We start from the raw sequence: 18,693 nt of genomic DNA on the forward strand, positions 1-18,693 counted from the left end.
TTTTAACTCACCTACCGACTAATTTAAAACCGCGAAATAACAATAATTAAGGTTGAGAAACACTGTCTTGGACATTTTTACCTTATTTATTACTATTGCAGTGCGAAATATATTTCTCTTATCGTATTTAAATTTCAAATCACTCATATTTGACTATACATTTTTTCCTAAGTTTATTGAATAAATTAATATTAAAAGCAACACACTCGCTTGGGCAGTATTTTATACTCTATAATAATTGCTTCATAAATATTGATTAAAGTCATTAAACTAAGTTTTCATCGGATCCGTTACAAACGTTGGAACCCATCTGGAAGAAAAATAAATCGAATTTATTTTGATAAATTGTATTGTGGCTTTGGAATTAAATTATCTTAAACTTTTTACGTTTACTTGAGGGTACAGCGATGCTATGAATCCACGCTCGTGACAGTTAACTTTTTAGTTTAAAATAAACCATAATTATTGTTGCTTTAGTACTCCGCACATTGGGTTTGAGTAACAAATTAATGTATAGTTATTCAAAAAGCCACCAATAACTTTTCCTCAGCATGTCTTGGTCGTGTTATCAAGATTTTCTAAGTAAGTTTATTACAATTTTTTATATTGTAAATTCTGACTTACTCATATGTCGATTAGGGCCAAAATCCGTAAGTCGATTATTCGATTCAGTTTTGCGGCTTCACGAATGAGAACCTCGGTAGCGAGATACCGAACTTGGTCTCCAAGCCGGTCAGCACCGGCATCGCGACCTGGTAGCCTCCGATGTGGTGCGGCTTGCGGGCCGTCTCCTCGATGGGAGTCGATATCGTCAGCTCTGACCCCGTCGGACGGCTGGAAATTGAAATTAGTTCTAATAAAGACTCCAACAGATAGTATTACTAAAAACAACAAACTTCTGTTAATATTGTGACATTAGTAGTTGAAACACATAACATTATGACCACGACTCAAAGACTTTCCGAAGTTAATTATATAAACAATATCATATAACTTTTAAAGGGAAAATCAACATTCTTGCCACAGAATATAAAAAAATACACATTAAAAAGGTTATAATATACTTACGATCCACCGAAGTCAACATAGAATAGACGCTGTAAAATTTCATACGTCACCAACGTCACGGCGAACTGAGGAGACGAACGGAACACACGGGCTGGGGGAAACAGTACACCCAATGAATATTAACATCAGATTTAAACAATTCATTAGTAACAGCCCATTAACGTCCCACTGTTGGGCAAAAGCATTCTCTCCTCACTGAAGGTTTGTAAGACATGCAGTTTTTATAAGAACTTCTTACCTACGGCACCCTTCCAGAAGGCTCTGGCGCCTTCCTCGGCGTAGATCTTTCTAGTAGCATCTATTAAACCGTTGTATGTCGTTTGTCCTGATCGTGCCACCACCTGTAATTATAATGTTGAAATGCAATGATAGACTTTTGCGAGTCTGTTATTACTGAGAGTTGGTTATGAGGTCATGTGTCGTATTGACTTTCGGCACGCGTGGATGTCTGATTTCGAGGAGCGTATTACGTGTCTTCGAGACAATTTTCTGGCAAGCGGCCATCTTTGGAGATTAGCAAACTGCGCGGGGTATTATACTGACGGTGTTGTGATCACATTTAGATGTGTAGTGCTATTCTGTAACAGCTCACTTCTAATCTCGGTCGAAAATCGACTTACGGATGATACGCTATTTTGACGCGTGTATCCATTACATGTTATTAATATCCCAACCCAATCCCAATTTATAGCCTACTCCAACCACAAGAGAACAAAAGCAAAATTTATAAAATACAAACTTCCAATCCCGTTCTACCCCGTTCAGGGTGGAGTTTCGTAAAATCCGTACAAGGAACCTACCTGCCAAATTTCAAGTTTGTAGATGTTATTGTTTCTGAGATTTCGTGATTAATTGTTTTTATATATATAGAAGTTCAATCGAGAACTGTTAGTAGGGTACGATATAGCTGAGCTATTAGCGAGTTGCATGGATAATGTAAATCTAAGGTTTGTTTATCTTTATTCCTGCTTCATTTGCAATGAGCTATAGAGGCGCTCGGTGCGCGTCGTGTGTGTAAGGGGGGAGGGGGGACCTGCAGGCGCGTCTTGATGACGTCGGCGGGCGTGACGAGCGAGGCGGCGGGCACGCCGGCGATGGCTCCGGCCGCCAGCAGCGTCAGCGGGTGGTTGTAGCCGTTCTCGTCCGCGAACTTCGCCTGGGGGGGGGGGGACAGATAAAGGTCGTTAGTGTTTGCTGTTTTAGTGACACCTTTGAATTAGTGACGTTTATTTTTAAATTTGGCCGATTTGGTTTATATTTTGGAATTATATTCGTAGCATAAGTTATGTCAAAACTAATTTATATATCAAATAGTATCTCCTTAAAAGGAGAAGGAGCCATAGCCCATACTTTGCTTTTTAGTTTTACTGCATTTCGTAACAAAAAAAAGTAAATATTTTACCTTGACATGGGCATAAGCTGGGAAGTAAATTGCACTGAAGGGGACGTCACGAAGCAGACAGGCCTTCGCCCCCTTGTACAGTCCGAAGAGTCCGAGGTCTTTGACAACGGACAAAGCTCGAACTTTCCCACCGCCGGCGATCTCGCCCGCCACTTGCAGACGAATTTTAACAATTTCTAAAGGATTTGTGAAGACTACTTGAGACGCTCCAGCCTATGGGAAAGTTGAATAAGATTTTTGCGACATATAAAATAATAATAATATAAAAATATTAAGTAAGTACCGTAAAGACTACTCACACAAGCACCGGCGAGTATTTCACCACCGAGCGTGATGTTTCCCTTCTTGTCCATTAGCTTGTCTCGAACTAAGTCATTCATCTGTTAATTCGAATTCGAATTCAAATATATTTATTCAACATAGAAGTATTACAATATCTTATTGAATGTTAAAGTTCTAGCACCGTTTCGGAAAGAAACACCTCAGAACTGAAAAGAACCCGCGAAAATCTCAACGAGATAATTCTTTGTCAAATATTCGTGATTACGATAAGTTCTTCATATTGAAACGGCCCGGAGTTGGACTTGGAGTCGTTTTATTTGCACGGCGTCTCAATAAATTATTTATTTAGATTTTTCTATGTTTAATCGATTCAATATTGAATTATTTGTTATTATTAGTTTGATTACTTAATATTTTTTTATAAATATGTACACTTTATCACGAGTTCAAAGGATTACATTTAGGGATGTTTTACATTAATGTATATATAGATAATATAAGTACATTAATCTTACCTTTATAGAACACCGTAAAAGCTTTCATATTTTTTTAGTAAAAACATATGTAATAGTATAATTATGTTAAAAAGTCAGTGAACTTAATTAACTAATATTATTATAATATATCATTTCTTTTAATGTTTTATGTAAAAAAATATTAAATTATGTTTAAAATTATAACACGTTAAATAATAATATAAAAATTAAATAAATTGTTACTGTTTATGGTAAGTGTATTTTCTTTGTAAACTGACAACACCGGAGCCTTCGTTAAAGAATACATCGTGAAAGACTGTCATTACTGAACTGTTGAATGGGTTTCATTTGGCGAAATATACTTGAATGATAACTTAAGGAGACGAAGAAAAATTTCAATAACAAGTAACCTTGTTTAAATTTAATTCAAATGATTGGAACACCGATAACAATGAAAATATACCTTTTCTATTACTAATTAGAGTATCACAGTAGAGTATCATAAGCTGAAAGGCAGCTCACCGTGAGTTTGATGGCCTTCTCGGGCGCCACCCCGATGAGCTGCGGCACGAGGCCGCGGTAGAGGCCGAACACGCCCTCGTGGCGGATCACCTTCTTGAAGCAGTCCCACGAGTTCCGGTACGCCACCTCGCCGATGAACGACCCGGTGCGCTGGTTCTGCATCCGCGTCTTCACCAAATCTATCGGGTACACCGCGGATGCTCCGACGGCTGACAAACAATTATATTTGTTTTCGAATCGAATTATAATATATTCAAGTGAACTTCACAAAGAAGCATTTTTGAATCGTCGATATTAAAATACTACCACCGTTTCGGAAAGTAGCCTCCAGCGAGAAGAAGCTACAAGAAACTCGCATAGTTGCTCTTTTCAAATAAACATATTTACAATGCTGTTTTTTACAATAATTAGTGTCCTGTGATGGAACCCGAGCCTAAATCCAGGCGTTTTTTTCTAAAAAGTACACTTTTAATGAATAATAAGATTTATTTATTAATTTAGTCTTAATAAACTTTTTAAATATTGTAAATAGTAAATTGATTACATTTAATGCTTTAATAATATACACTTATATTATAGACGCAAAAGTCTTTCTGTCTCTCTCTCTGTCTGTTTGCTCTTTCACGCCCGAACCACTGAAGCCAATTTAATGAAATTTGCTACGAAGCAAGCTTAAGCTCCAAAGAAGGACATAGGCTAATTTTTAATACCTGACGAAAAACCTACTAAAACGCGAGCGAAGTCGCTGGCGACAACTAGTAGTAAATAAATATTAATACCGAACAGATTAAGATGTTACAAAATGTGTTATTCAAGATTTTATGTCTATGATGTATACACTTAATTTAATCTCAGCCTCTGTATCGACAAAAGAAAATTTGGCAAGTGTGAGTGCTTAAGACAAAAGTTTTGGTAATTAATTATTCAAACTTCTAAAGAAGTGTAAGCAAAAGTGGTAGAAGAGTTACCACAATCTATCACGGTGGAACTACTACTGCTATGCCAGGGCTTCTAATAAAAAAATATCACTTTATCGCAATTGAATCAAAGCATAATGTTGCCATTCATCCTTATTTATTTTCTACTAACACAACGGTTCAGTCGAAATTGGAATATAATCGGGCTCATATATAACCCATGTAAATAAGTAGAATTGGCCCTCGGTTACAAATAAGCTGAGCTATATGTATATATATGTTAATAGCATAGATTGGAGGAAGAGCATATGAACCACCGCCAGGCAATGACAATGGCGCTGTAAGAAATGTTAACCATTCCTAATATCGCCAATGCGCGACCAACTTTGGGAACTAAGATGTTATGTCTCTTGTGCCTGTAGTTACACTGGCTCACTCACCCTTCAAGCCGGAACACAACAATACTAAGTACTGGTGCTTGACGGTAGAATATCTGATGAGTGGGTGGTACTTACCCAGACTTGCACAAAGCCCTACCACCAAGTAAAGTTGACAAAATGATTTGAAGATGACTCGGAATAAAATCAATAACGTATCATATACGTAATATGTTAGTACAATTGGAAGATTTTATTGTTCTCAGTAAACTTACCACCAGCAATAGAACCGAGTGTGAATCTGTAAGTGCTCTCGAGGATTTGTATCAGCACGCCTCTTTCTTCGGGACTCTGAAACAAACATAATGTCATCACATACTGACCAATTTATTCTTACGTAAATGATTGAAGTGTTTCAAGCAAATGATGGACTTTCTATAACTTGATTGTGTCGAAAATAAAAAAGGACAAATGACTTTCAAGAAAAAGTTAATTTGCAAACGTTGATATAGCGGATTTGAAATCTTGATATTTCAGTCGAATATAGCAAATTGTGATCTTGATATTTTATGATGGATTTGATTGCAACCTTTACTTGAATTATCTAGAATGTTTTGTATAGATCTTTTTATTCGAAAAGGCGCCCCTTTACGTTAAATTAATAATTTTATTTGAAATAAACTCATAAAATATAATTTAATTTGTATTTTTTTGCCGTCTTTACTCTTAGTCGTCTCACACACTAAAACACCATGTATGTACGAGCGTCACTCACTCACACCAATGCACGCCAATAATAATTGAACGTGAAGGAGCGCAACTTCTTGAATGAATAAATCTATAAGCTGAAATGTAGACTGTATAATCGTCAAATATATACAGATTGTTTGCATGAAATAAAACAAACGTAACCCTTTTTAATAACCTTAAATGAAAACTATATATGTACTTTGGTGTAGATTTTTTCTACACAATCTTTTAGTAGTTAAATTATAAAGACTAAAAGACCTGTCATCCTTTTAACTCGCGCGAGAAAGAGATAACAATGCTTTTACTCTTTACTCTCAAATTTAGTTAAGAGATTGAGTACAATCAAATCGGCACTGTATAAATAATGTTATGTGACGTAATGAAAATACTAAAAAAAGTTTCTGAATACTTACCTTACAAAGTGTATGGAATATTTCTGTGATATACTAATATAATATGTAAGGGTTATTTTTTTAATATGTAACCACAGATCATATATGTAATAATTTAAAGTGTTTTTTTTTTCTCAATTTGATAACCAACATTATCGATTCTGAATTGATTCTATGATTTCGGTTACACGTTTAAAATCAACCTGTATATAAAACCATATGAAATTATTTGTTATTTATTTACTATATTGTATTTAAATAAATGTTAAAAATTATATTATATTCGTATGGCTTTATTATCCTTGATATTAAAAGATACGATAGACGATAAGAATAGAACTTATTTTGCTCATTGTCCAACTCTCTTATTTCGAATTATTCCCGAACACATAACAGTTAATTTATGTTAAAAGTATATATTTACTTCATTAAATCCATCGTATCGTTATATCATAATTTATAATTTATAAATGATTATTGATATATAAAAAAAAAACTATTGATAGATTGATAAACGTAGCGAGATGTTGGCTATTTATTAATACAATTACATATAATACATATATATTATTTTAATACGGCGAATTTCATACAAAATTTTGGAAGTCTTCAATTCGATGGTCTAGATGATAAATGAACGTGCTGACAGAATTTTGTTAGCAAAAGACACAGACTATCGATCGATTGGGTACTTTTGAATATGGAACGTCGTCTGAATAGCCAAAATTTCACCGTCAGAAGAAGATACATAGAAACATCATAAACTCCAATGTCCTTTGTACTCACCAAGATGCTCTCCAAAAAGTCTATTAATCGAAAAGGTTCTCTTATCGTATTTACCTCCTCCTTTTGAGCATTGAAAGAAAGAAAAAAATACACAGCGATAAGTTAGTGATGTTTCCGATAATAACTCTTATTTATAACAACATATAGACTAAAATGGTCTAAACATACATTAAAATCGTGTTAGTCTCGCGCGGCTCCTGCAAGAATCGTCCAGGTCTCGTGTTAAAGTTAGACAGATGGAAATGAACATGGAAGGGAAACATATGGAGGTACTCACCGACACCGCTTTGATTTCGGCAACTCTACGCGTCACTTGCTTGAAGTACTGTTCCGGAGTTATAGCGTTGAGGTCGTTGTAAATGATCCTTCTGGAAACGAAAAATAAAGATATATTTTTTAAAAGCTCAGTTCAAACATGTTTTATTAAAAAAAAATAAAATAATATAACCGTTTTACGTATTATCGAATTTAAGACCTATTCATTCACGAAGGCGTTCCAGCCTAAGTGAAATTATTTAATTTTAAATAAAAATATAATGTAATTATTTTTTTTGCTGTCCTTACTGTCACGCACACTAAGATATCTTGTAAACACGAGCGTCATTCACTTTAATGCACGCCGGTATTAATTTAACGTAAAAGGAGCGTGTGCGTGTTTAGATGACATTACTAAATGTAGTATAGATCTACTAGATATCTAGATAGACTACTGTGTTCTCTCATTTGTAAGGAGTTTTGAGTTTGTTATTACATATATTTAAATTGTATGTGTATTATGGTAGTGTTTATTTTATTGTCGGTCCAAGCTTAGACCACACATTGGTCCAGATGACACAACGGTCGATTTGTATTTCACTAGCGACCCGCCCGGTTTCGCACGGGTATGCTGATACTTAATTGACTATAGAATGTTTCTGTTTTATATAAAACGTTCACAGCTTTTTTGTCATTAGACAATACAAATCGCTATGTCTCTGAATTTTAAATCTATAATATCTTCGAAAATATTCATTTAAATTACATGCTGTATAGATCGATATAGATCTATATTAAATGCACAATGTATTGAAGGTACTTCATTGTATAAATATTAATGCTGTCTTGCTTAAATAGCTTCGTAAATAAGCGATTATTTCTCGTAAAAAGTAAAGGATAAAAAATGGTTATTGTGGGTTATCCCAAAAAGATAGACATATTCCATCGCGGAGTCCAACCAGCGTTTGCAATGTAACCGCAAAAAATGTGTTTATTTACGACATAACATTAGAAATCTCTACAATTATCAGTGTTATAACTTACTCTTGAATCACACTTGAATCTATTAAAAAAACGCATTATAATCCGTTGCGTAGCATACACAGGGACAGACAGACAGCGGGAAGTGACTTTGTTTTATACTATGTAGTAATTCGTGAAATGATGACAACCTATACGCCAATATGATACGGGTATCCTATAAATTTCAGCGTCAATACCGCAATGGTTTAAACTAGCGATGTAAACAAAGAGGAGTTTCCATCCTGATCCCAGGAGGATAGATAGGAATATTAGTTATTCCTTATAATGTAGCATTGCTACTATTCTTCTTGCTACAATTGTAGTCAATAACGCATATAAATTCTGATATTTCACGCTCTTTGGTGAGTTTCGAGTTTGTTTCTTACAGAATAACTCTAATCCGAATAGATTGTTCGGCGATATGATTTTGATATATATTTAATGTTAATTATAATTTAAACGTTAAGTCTTTTCCTATAAATGCCATATATCATACGATAAATAGCGATCACGCGGAGATATGATAACATTTGAATTGTATTAAATAAATGATTGGAATTGCTTTGCAGATATCTAATTTTAAAATATGTGTTAGGCAGTCTGCGTACCAATTTAAAATAAAAAATCACTTAAGGTAAGGCGCCTTTTATTGACACGTCTTCTAGTAGTAATTGTACAATATTTTATAAAAGGATATATATACATCTTTTGGCCCAAGGGTTAGAACGCGTACATCTTAACCGATGATTTCGGGTTCAAACCCAGGCAAGCACCACTGAATTTTCATTTGCTTAATTTGTGTTTATAATTCATCACGTGCTCGGCGGTGAAGGAAAACATCGTGAGGAAACCTGCATGTGCCTAATTTCAACGAAATTCTGCCACATGTGTATTCCACCAACCCGCATTGGAGCAGCGTGGTGGAATATGCTCCAAACCTTCTCCTCAAAGGGAGAGGAGGCCTTTAGCCCAGCAGTGGGAAAATTAACAGGCTGCTAATGCTAATGCTACATCTTTTATATTGAAGTACAAATATGAACAGAAAAATTCTTGATTTGATTGAAAATGTTCAAATTTTCGGCTTTTTATCTGCTATAATATGCATGCATTATATGTATAAGCCCTCTAGAATAGCTGTTTATAGATGGAAACTGCATTAAATTCTGGTGTTTTATACTACGTAGAGATTCTTAAGATATAGCAACGATTTTAATAATCGTAAGTTAACGATTATTATGGATAAATGTTTAGACTCTGCGTCTCTTAACCATTCAACCTTCAACATAAACCATTTTTGTACCCGTGAGAAGCCGCGACAAGTTGCTAGTTATATAATATTTTCTTATTAAGTATCCGGTCCCGCAATCAATAATTTCCTTAACATTTTATGATAAAATCTGATATAAATATTTCTGATTAACGTCCGATAAAACGTGTATTAAGTTAATATGTTTATCATACATTGACAGACATCGTCAAATAATCTCTAGTATTATGAAAATGCTCTGTTCGTTTGTCCACTAATCCGATTTGTATGAAATATTTAAATTTTAGATATATTTATAGTTTATTTTTATGACGTATTGATCTGTATTTAACATTTCATTGTGTTTGTAGAGAATATCGCCGGTCCAAGTTTTAATTGAAACTTTTAGTGTATCTATCCACGAAGGCGCTCCCCTCCACGCTATTTATCGGCGTGCATTGGTGGGAGTGGCGCTCGTGGTCAAGATGTCTTAGAGTGAGAGATGACTAAGAGTAAAGACAGCAAAAGGTACAAATTAGATTATATTTGTTAAGTGTATATATTTAAAAATGTGTGAATTATTTTAACGTAAGAAGGCATGAGTTTATAGATCTATAATAATTACTAGCGACCCGCCCCGGCTTCGCACGGGCGACTGACACTAAATATACTAAAAAATGTAGTTTTTTCAGTCATTAGACAATACAAACCGCTATGTCCCTGCGTATTAAATCTGTAATATCTTCGAAAATATTCATTTAAATTACATGCTGTAAAAGGTCACATTGATCTATATTAAATGAACAATGTATTTAAAGTACTTAATTGGATAAGGATTAATGCTAAATTTCTTAAAATTGCTTCGAAAATAAGCTATTATTTCTCGTAAAAAGTAAAGGATAAAAAATGGTTATTGTGGGTTAGCCCTAAGAGATCGCGGGCATTTTTCAAAACCTATTTAAGGTGTACAATGCTGTTGTACATTATTTTGATCTATCTCGTAGGGTTTTCAGCCAGCGTTTGCAATGTAAGCGCAAAAAATGTATAAATTTACGACATCACATTAGAAACTTTTAAAATTATCAGTGTTACTTAACTATATTATCTATGTATTATATACAAAAACCTTCCTCTCGAATCACTCTATCTATTAAAAAAACCGCATCAAAATCCGTTTCGTAGTTTTAGAGATTTAAGCGTACAGAGGGACATAGGGACAGAGAAAGCGACTTTGTTTTATACTATGTAAAGATAAAGATAATATAAGAAATGAAATTCAATCCTATTTTCAAAATGGCGGAGATCGCCCATTCGAAATCGAGGTCGAAAATTTCAAGTTAATTTTTTTCCGCCATAAAATATACTTATGTATAAATCAGCCTTGTCGGTCTATTTGCATTTCCAAATGTATATAAAGACTGGACTATAGTATGTGAGACGACTAAGAGTAACGACAGCAAAAAAATACAAATTTGATTAAATTTGTTGAGTTTATTTAATTAAAAATAATTAATTTAATTGCGCTTGTGAGTGTATAGATAGATAATCATTATAATATTAAATGACTACAAGGATCAAATAGCGTATCATCATAAGTTGCTTTAAAGACATGTCACGGGTGAGTGAGGAATAGTGACAAAGTTTCGTTATTTAGATTCGTTAAGAGGTAAATTTAAAGAAATTAAAATAATGACTGTCGCTTCTCAATTTGTTTTTGATAATGTTATGAATGTACGCAAAAACATAAATGATTTTCCCAGAAATTGTGACGTACATTCTATTAACACTAGGAACAAGAATAAACTTGTTAGTCCAAGTACCCGATTACACAGGGTTAGTAACTCTTTTTTGGGGCAATGTATACGTTTTTACAACAGGATCCCAGAAAACGTTCAAAATTATTCAATTATAAAATTCAAAAGAGTCGTTAAAGAGCGTTTGTGTGCTAAAGGATATTACAACACTAATGACTTTTTAGTTGACTGCACACCTTGGGAATGAAATGATCGCCTCCAGGCTGTTTCAAACAACTAATATATACTTATCATTGTACCTACATGGAAAATGGTTAAAAAAAATGAAAAAAAATATATCCCGCTGAGTTTCTTTCGCCGGTTCTTCTCAGGTCCGAGGTGCTAAATTCCGAACCGATGGTAGATTTTTGACAATCAATAAGCAAGTGCAAACACTTCTATATTGAATAAAGATTTTTGACTTTTGACTTTGAGTTCCTTGTATTGCAGTCGTCGTATATAATAGTGCTTAGACAGTCTGCTGTTTAAGTTGTCAACTCACCCGTTAGTTTGATGCATCATATCGCAGAGCGTGAAGAGTATGTCAACTTCCAGGGGTGTGATTTGACTCATCATTTGCGCGGAGTGCAGGAACTCCTCCTTGGTGACTTCGTAAGTCCTGTGTCCGTTCGTAGCGTTGAGGTACACGCGTTTGATGAGCTCCATGTTGTTGAGAAGAGAATTGAACGCCATGTAATAGGGAAAACTGATTTTTCGTTCGCCCTGGGGGAAGCCTGAGGCCTGAAAAATAAACATAAATATATATAATTACTAACTGTTTCATCCCTGCTTATAATATGTATAGTAAGTAATTGTTATCAATAATACTTGGACAATATACATCGGACCTTTATACAACCCCAAAATGGGTTTGATTTCTAATGATTAGTACACCTCCATACCATCTACAGAGCGCCCTTTTTAAATTTCAAATCCCTTCCTTCAAAAACATAGGACTTTCATACAAACTTCCAACCCCCGTTTTACCGCCGGGGTGGAGTTTCGTAACAGCCGTTCTTAACGTATGTCTACAGCTTATAAGGAACCTACCTGCCAAATTTTAATTTTGTAGGTGTTATTGTGTCTGAGTGGTATTTCGCTTTTATATACATATATATGTATATAGCTTATGTCTGTGTTATTTTTGGTCAGCTTAATAAAGAGTCAAATACGTATATATATTTTTAATTATTATAATATTCAGAACACCAATATACAACATGCTTAACGCCAATTTTGGCTAAAAAAGACTGGATCGAGATGGAAGATCTTACTTAGGCTGGTATGAGAGAATTTAAACAGACAATTTCCTTTTGCAACATTGGATGCAATCCGCATCCACGTCGGAAAACATTATAGTCATAGAAACATTAGCAGAAATATTTTATGTTTATAAACAAACAGACCAACATATCAACATTCAAGTTTCAAATTTAAAATTAATTCATACATAGCAACAATATGAGTAATATAATTAATGACATTACGTAAACCAATAATATTGCTCCTAGCAATTTAGATGGAGCGACTTCGCCCGCTGAATGCTCGCGGGAAAACGGGTAAGTTTCCCCCACGTGATGTGGGACGGACTCAGCGGTGTCCAGTATCGCTTTCGCTACCGTGACGCCCTGACGGTCGGCCTGCTTATGCAGGACTCCAATTCCTAACCTACTTCCCTTATCAAACTTGCTTCATACCGAATTTCAACAAAAACGGCTCAGTGGTTTGGCCGTGAAAGACAGACAGACAGAGTTACTTTCGCATTTAAAATATTATTATAAATACATATAATTGAATATACGTTCTAGATACTTAGCTAATTAAGTAATACATTTAATAAAGTTATTGAAAGTTACTCGAGTCAATTAAGATTATTACATGAGCGACATCGTCTATGTAATATCGATAATAGTGCGAAAGATAAACAAAAAGACATTTTTATCAATACGATAACGTTATCCCCACTATGAGTTCAGTGTCACGGTATTGCGTCAAGAGCTGATGTCAATGCATGCACGAACTAGTTTTGCCCGCTATTTCGCTTTTACGATTATTGAGCATGGATTGGTTTTGATTGATAGGATATGACGTCATGGACAATGACGGAAAACGGCTATTGTTTTTTTTTTAATCTCGACCGAGCATGTTACTTAATATACCGAACGTGAATTTCAACACGCAAATATCCGTTAGACGTAAAAAAAAATTGAATCGATTAAATACATTCTATCTGTTTTAGGGCAATTTCTTTGCCAAAATTAATTCATTTTTTAGATATAAGTACCATACATATAGACAGACCAATGCGATTATATAATCCAGATAAAGGGCAAAACAAGGCTAGAGACAAGAAATGCCATTAGAATTTTAAATCATAATATTTATGCGTAACATGACATATCTCAACACAGTTGTAATCGACTGGGACATTATCATAAGCCTTCAATCACGTAAATATTGACTGCAATATACCGTCTCATATCGCTTTGACGGTGCGACAAATGGCACATTATTTTTTAGTTTTTATTAACAATACGATTAATAAGTCTAAATTTAAAGCGGATGCAACTACGAAACGCAGTGCAACATTTATATACTAAAATATTTACCAAAACGTGTTGCATTTTCTGATATAAGTTTTATAGATATTGGTTTAGTAGTTTTTTCAATTAGGTCATGTTACAGTGGTGACAAAGTGACCACCGGTTCGTAAAGACCGTAAAGTAGATTCTACCGAGAAGAACCGGCTAGAAGATCACTAGTCCTCATCAGTCTTTTCCACCATTTTATCTAAATTATTATTTAAAGAAAAATCATTGGACATTGAATTATGAAAGGGAATAGAGAGCTCCTATGTTTGCTCACGCAATTGGTCAGTTCCTCTGTTGCCGATTTTGGTGAAAATTAAATCATTAATTACAAATAATAAATAAAGATAAATAGATCAATGGCCAGATTGAATGCCGCAACAAATGACAATCTAGCGCCATACATTGAGATGTATAAAATTATTACTTATATAACAAAATACCACAAATTCCCAGTTGTGATGTTTTGACCTCTGCCGCCCAAAGCGTGACGTCAGCGCGACGTGACAACAGTCTTATCAAATATTTATTTCCATAAGGCGAATGACTAATGCAATAAAATTAGGAAATCAATATGGAATTATATTCGGACTACAAATAATTAACAAAGTAATTATAGTATCAAAATTAAACCGACCAAAACCGGTTTCAATCTGTGGTTTTTTGTCACAAGTGTTGTTCAATGACATATGTTGTAAGGGGTCGATCACATGACAATGAAAATAATTTCGTTCCGAACGCTTTTTGATCGTCAAAGATCAACTGATAGAACATTTAAAATTGAAACGGACATGTAGTCAAGGCGCGGTTTAAGGCGGTTTTTTCATGATTCGAAGTTGCCACATCGTTCAAATCCTTCGTTTTGTATGAGTAAAGTAAAATAACAACAATTAGATTTCTAAAATGAAAAATCATTATTATATTATGATATTTAAAGAATATTTAAGTAAAGTAACAGCCTGTACTTGTTCCATAGCTGTACTTAGGCCTTCTTCCTTTCAAGGAAAAGGTTTGGAGTCTCCTCCACCACGCTGCTCAAATGTCGGTTGAATGCGTGGCATCTCATACACATACAAGTTTCCTCACGATGTTTTCCTTAACCGCCGAGCACGAGATGAATTATAAACCCGAATTAAGCACATGAGTGTGTGCTTACCCGAGTTTAAACCCAGAATCATCGGATAAATCACGTCTTCTAACTAATAGACCATCACGACTACGCTATAAAAATATTTAATTTCATTTAATTTAAGCGAAAACTAACTAAAAATGTCCTAATTTTAAATCTCATTTGTGTGTGTGTTGTCAATCTCATCTAAAGTGAACAGTGTAAATTCTTATGAGAATAATACCTTTAATGACAAAATTCTATGAGTTTTAACTTAGATTTATATGTTAATAATAATTTGCGTGCGAAATACACGAGACGCAGTTCACCTAGTTACATAATTTAAGAACTCTGTATAAATTATCGCCTTTTTTAAATAATAGGCAGGCAAGCATATTTGCCTCCTGAAAGTGATCACTACGATCAAGCTATCGTACAGAGACGTTGGTGCTGTAAAAGGTAAAAAGATGCGCCACCAACTTTGGGAGATAAGATGGCTGAAGTTACACTGGTCCAAATGAGACCACAATCGAAATTCAAAGTCATTTTTTATACTCGACCAATGATATTGACTCGATTCAATTTGTTCTGTTCAAGTTGTTCTGCTTTACTCCTCAAATGGTTGCAATAAAAGTCGTTTCAGTTTTATAAAATACCTACCATGATAACTTTGTTCTTCAATTCCTTGGTCAGCAAGTGGTTCTTGACACTCAGCATGATGTCCCTGAAGTCGCCGGCGGTGATGAAGCCGGTGCCGTCCTTGTCGCACTTCTTGAAAGCCTCCACTCCATACTCCTCGTGGAAGTCGTGGAGAAATTGACTGAACTCGGGGTAGGTTACTAAACGTTTCTTGTCCTGTAGGAAAAAGAATAAGTCAATGAAATTATTTATTTATCTCAATTATAGAAGGGATTATTTAAAATTTTACATATATATAATTATGAGGTTTCAATCCAATCCATAGGGTTATACTTCCCCCCCTTAACTTAAAAGTTATAATTTCCATAAATCCCTTCTTTGTGAACGCCTACATTACGAAAAGATTAACTATGCTCAAGTAGAATCTAAGAGTTTAGTGAACTCGTAATAAGTGTTATGTCGCTTAAATGATTAGAATAATTATAACTCAATTACAATCCATGACCAATTTTGTGTTCAATGTTACAATTAGTTGGGAAGTGCCCTTCAACGCGGAACAGCGGATATAAGTGCAGTTGTGACAACAGATTAAATAATAATTCTTAAGTACTTTTAATCGTTTTGAAAGCTGTTCTAACAATGTAGTTCTAAGAGAAAATTAAAAATGTGATTTATGTCATCCACATTTAAATGAACGATCTATTTAATGTTAAGTAACCCTATGAAATATTGACAGTACAAATTGAGTCATATTTCTCTACTCGACAGAAAAAAACATTTAACTTATTAACCGTCAAACTATAAGACCTGAAATAAACCGGCAAAAGGCGTCAGTGTGTCGTTTTGACAGATTCTGTAGTTTTCTGTAAATTTCCAACAAAAGAAAAAATTGCCAGAGGGGGGATGGCTCTTATTACTCTTGTTGTAAAAACAGTTACTGACTCTGAGTAATTAGGACACCAAAAAGATAAAGAGTACGACAAAAATGTTTACCTTTCCAAAGTACAATCGGACGAAGGTACTTTCCATGTTGAATGGCAATTTTTTGTGCAGCGCCGTCTTACGCATGACTTCCGCGAACTCATCTGTAAAAATTCAATAAGGTTTTTTTATTTAACTCTTTTTATTATAGTATCTATAGCCAGCAGCCAGCAGACCGCCGGAAGGCAGTCTGGGTAGATAGACCACCTCTTTCCATATACATTGGCATTATATGGAGAACCATGAGAGCAAAGGTGTTAAGTTCCTTGCCTGTTACACTGACTCACCCTTAAAACTGGAATAAAACAGTTAATTGCTACCAACTTTAGAAATATATTTAAATAAAAAATTAAAAGTAAGTTGCTTAGCTGTTCGTTCCAATAAATGTATAAAATTAAGTACATAATTGTATACAAAACCATGTTTGTGTAAATGCATTGCTTTTATTTATTTCATTGCGCATTTTTTTTTATTTAACATAAATAAAATATATTCGTCATGTAGAACTTCTAACTAAAAAACCTTTGATATAATTGTCTTCAATAAATCCAAATACAGTTATTTCAATGTCATCATTAAAGTCATATCGTTTGTGTTAACTAATTAAATCAAACGACATACGAATAGTTAACAATTTGTTTCCATACATACATACATCCATACATTGATTAATTTATGATTAAATTGAAAAAATTTGCAACTCAAAATTAACTGCAATTTTATTTGAATTTCATCCATACTAATAAATAGAAAACAGGAGTACTCAATATAGTTGTGTTCCGGTTTAAAGGGTGAGGGAGCCAGTGTAGCTACAGGCACAAGGGACATAACATCTTAGTTCCCAAGTTAGGTGCCGGTCTATAGGCGGTAGTGACCACGTACCATGAGTTGGCCTATATACGCGTCCGTCAATAAAAATCTTGGGATACGTTTTATTTTGTAATACTGAGAATACTACTAAACAAATTTAATATACATAACACTTATATTACTTATAATCCAAGATCTAACGCGTTGCGGAGGTTTAAGTATTAAAGTATAATATTAATATAATAAGTCTATGCAATTGGTGATTGGATTTTGTATAACCTGGGTACGTCCTCATCAAATTCTACTGCCGTGTAACAATACTTAGTATTATTGTGTTCTGGTTTGTTGGAGGAGTAAGTCAGTGTAGTTCACAGGCACAAGAGCAATAACATCGCAGTTCCCAAGGTTGCTGGCGCATTGGCGCATGTATTTTGTCATATCCCATAGACATACTATGGGAAGTGGTGACCACTCAGCTGTGGCCCATTTTTGTAAGATAGATATATTGTTGTTATCTTAGTTATGTTAGGTTCATTTATTTTTAATAATTAATAAGATAGGTTACCTTGTATCTCCTCTCTCTAGGTCAAACTAGATTGTCCCGGACTGAACTGGTATATCCTTCAAGCGTGGGATAAACCGATTTGGCCTAGGACAAACTAGTTTGGCCGTCGATCTACGTAACACTAAGTACAACATTAGCATCATTTAGGATTCGTATGTTAAATCTCGATATTGTTATCACGCACACAACAGAAACACACTAACACTATCGTATATTAAATTATATTCTGGCTAATTTAAGTTTAATTTTCTTTACATGTGGATTGGAGCAAAGTAATTTATTTAATTTACATTCATCATAACCCATAGAGCTGTTTTTTTATAATAATAATATGAGATAAAGGCAAGTGAATAATCTTGGTGCAGTTCTAAACGTGGGGTTATCTTTTGAGAGTATGTTTGATAGCTAGTCCATTAAACAGTACCGATAAAATTATATTATAATTAATATCATATAATATTTGCCTCATTGGTCCAAGGGCTAGTTATATGGCCACAGATCCCGAGGATTTGGTCCCATTGGATTATAAGATAAAGGGAATAGTTAGTGCACAACTATGTAGACGTGTTATAATATGCCCTGAGTAGGTACCTATTTGGTTAATCTCCCTTGACATTAGACGCCGCAGCCGAAATTGGCGACATCATAATATTTAAACCTGTTTAGATTTATAAGACCGAAAGTTCGTTACTACATTGTCTTTACAGCGCTGT

The 18,693-nt window shown here is 34.4% G+C and overlaps 1 protein-coding gene across 4 annotated transcripts in view; it reads right to left on the reverse strand.

Moving 5' to 3' along the window:
• Window positions 1-18,693, reverse strand: part of LOC125065114 (calcium-binding mitochondrial carrier protein Aralar1) — a 26,447-nt gene continuing 7,754 nt past the window's right edge. For 3 of the 4 annotated variants that reach the window (XM_047672552.1, XM_047672555.1, XM_047672554.1), the window contains exons 4-16: window positions 16,618-16,709; window positions 15,646-15,840; window positions 11,792-12,030; window positions 7,250-7,340; window positions 5,320-5,395; window positions 3,751-3,959; window positions 2,770-2,850; window positions 2,471-2,683; window positions 2,102-2,224; window positions 1,307-1,409; window positions 1,069-1,159; window positions 625-834; window positions 1-310 (exon numbers count right to left, since the gene is read on the reverse strand). In XM_047672552.1, coding sequence (XP_047528508.1) covers window positions 669-834; window positions 1,069-1,159; window positions 1,307-1,409; window positions 2,102-2,224; window positions 2,471-2,683; window positions 2,770-2,850; window positions 3,751-3,959; window positions 5,320-5,395; window positions 7,250-7,340; window positions 11,792-12,030; window positions 15,646-15,840; window positions 16,618-16,709 — 1,679 coding nt within the window. In that variant the 3' untranslated portion in view covers window positions 1-310; window positions 625-668. The remainder of the gene's footprint in view (window positions 311-624; window positions 835-1,068; window positions 1,160-1,306; window positions 1,410-2,101; window positions 2,225-2,470; window positions 2,684-2,769; window positions 2,851-3,750; window positions 3,960-5,319; window positions 5,396-7,249; window positions 7,341-11,791; window positions 12,031-15,645; window positions 15,841-16,617; window positions 16,710-18,693) is intronic. The other variant, XM_047672553.1, reaches the window with a different exon arrangement.

This window comes from Vanessa atalanta, chromosome 7 (genome assembly GCF_905147765.1).
Source record: "Vanessa atalanta chromosome 7, ilVanAtal1.2, whole genome shotgun sequence".
Taxonomy (NCBI): domain Eukaryota; kingdom Metazoa; phylum Arthropoda; class Insecta; order Lepidoptera; family Nymphalidae; genus Vanessa; species Vanessa atalanta.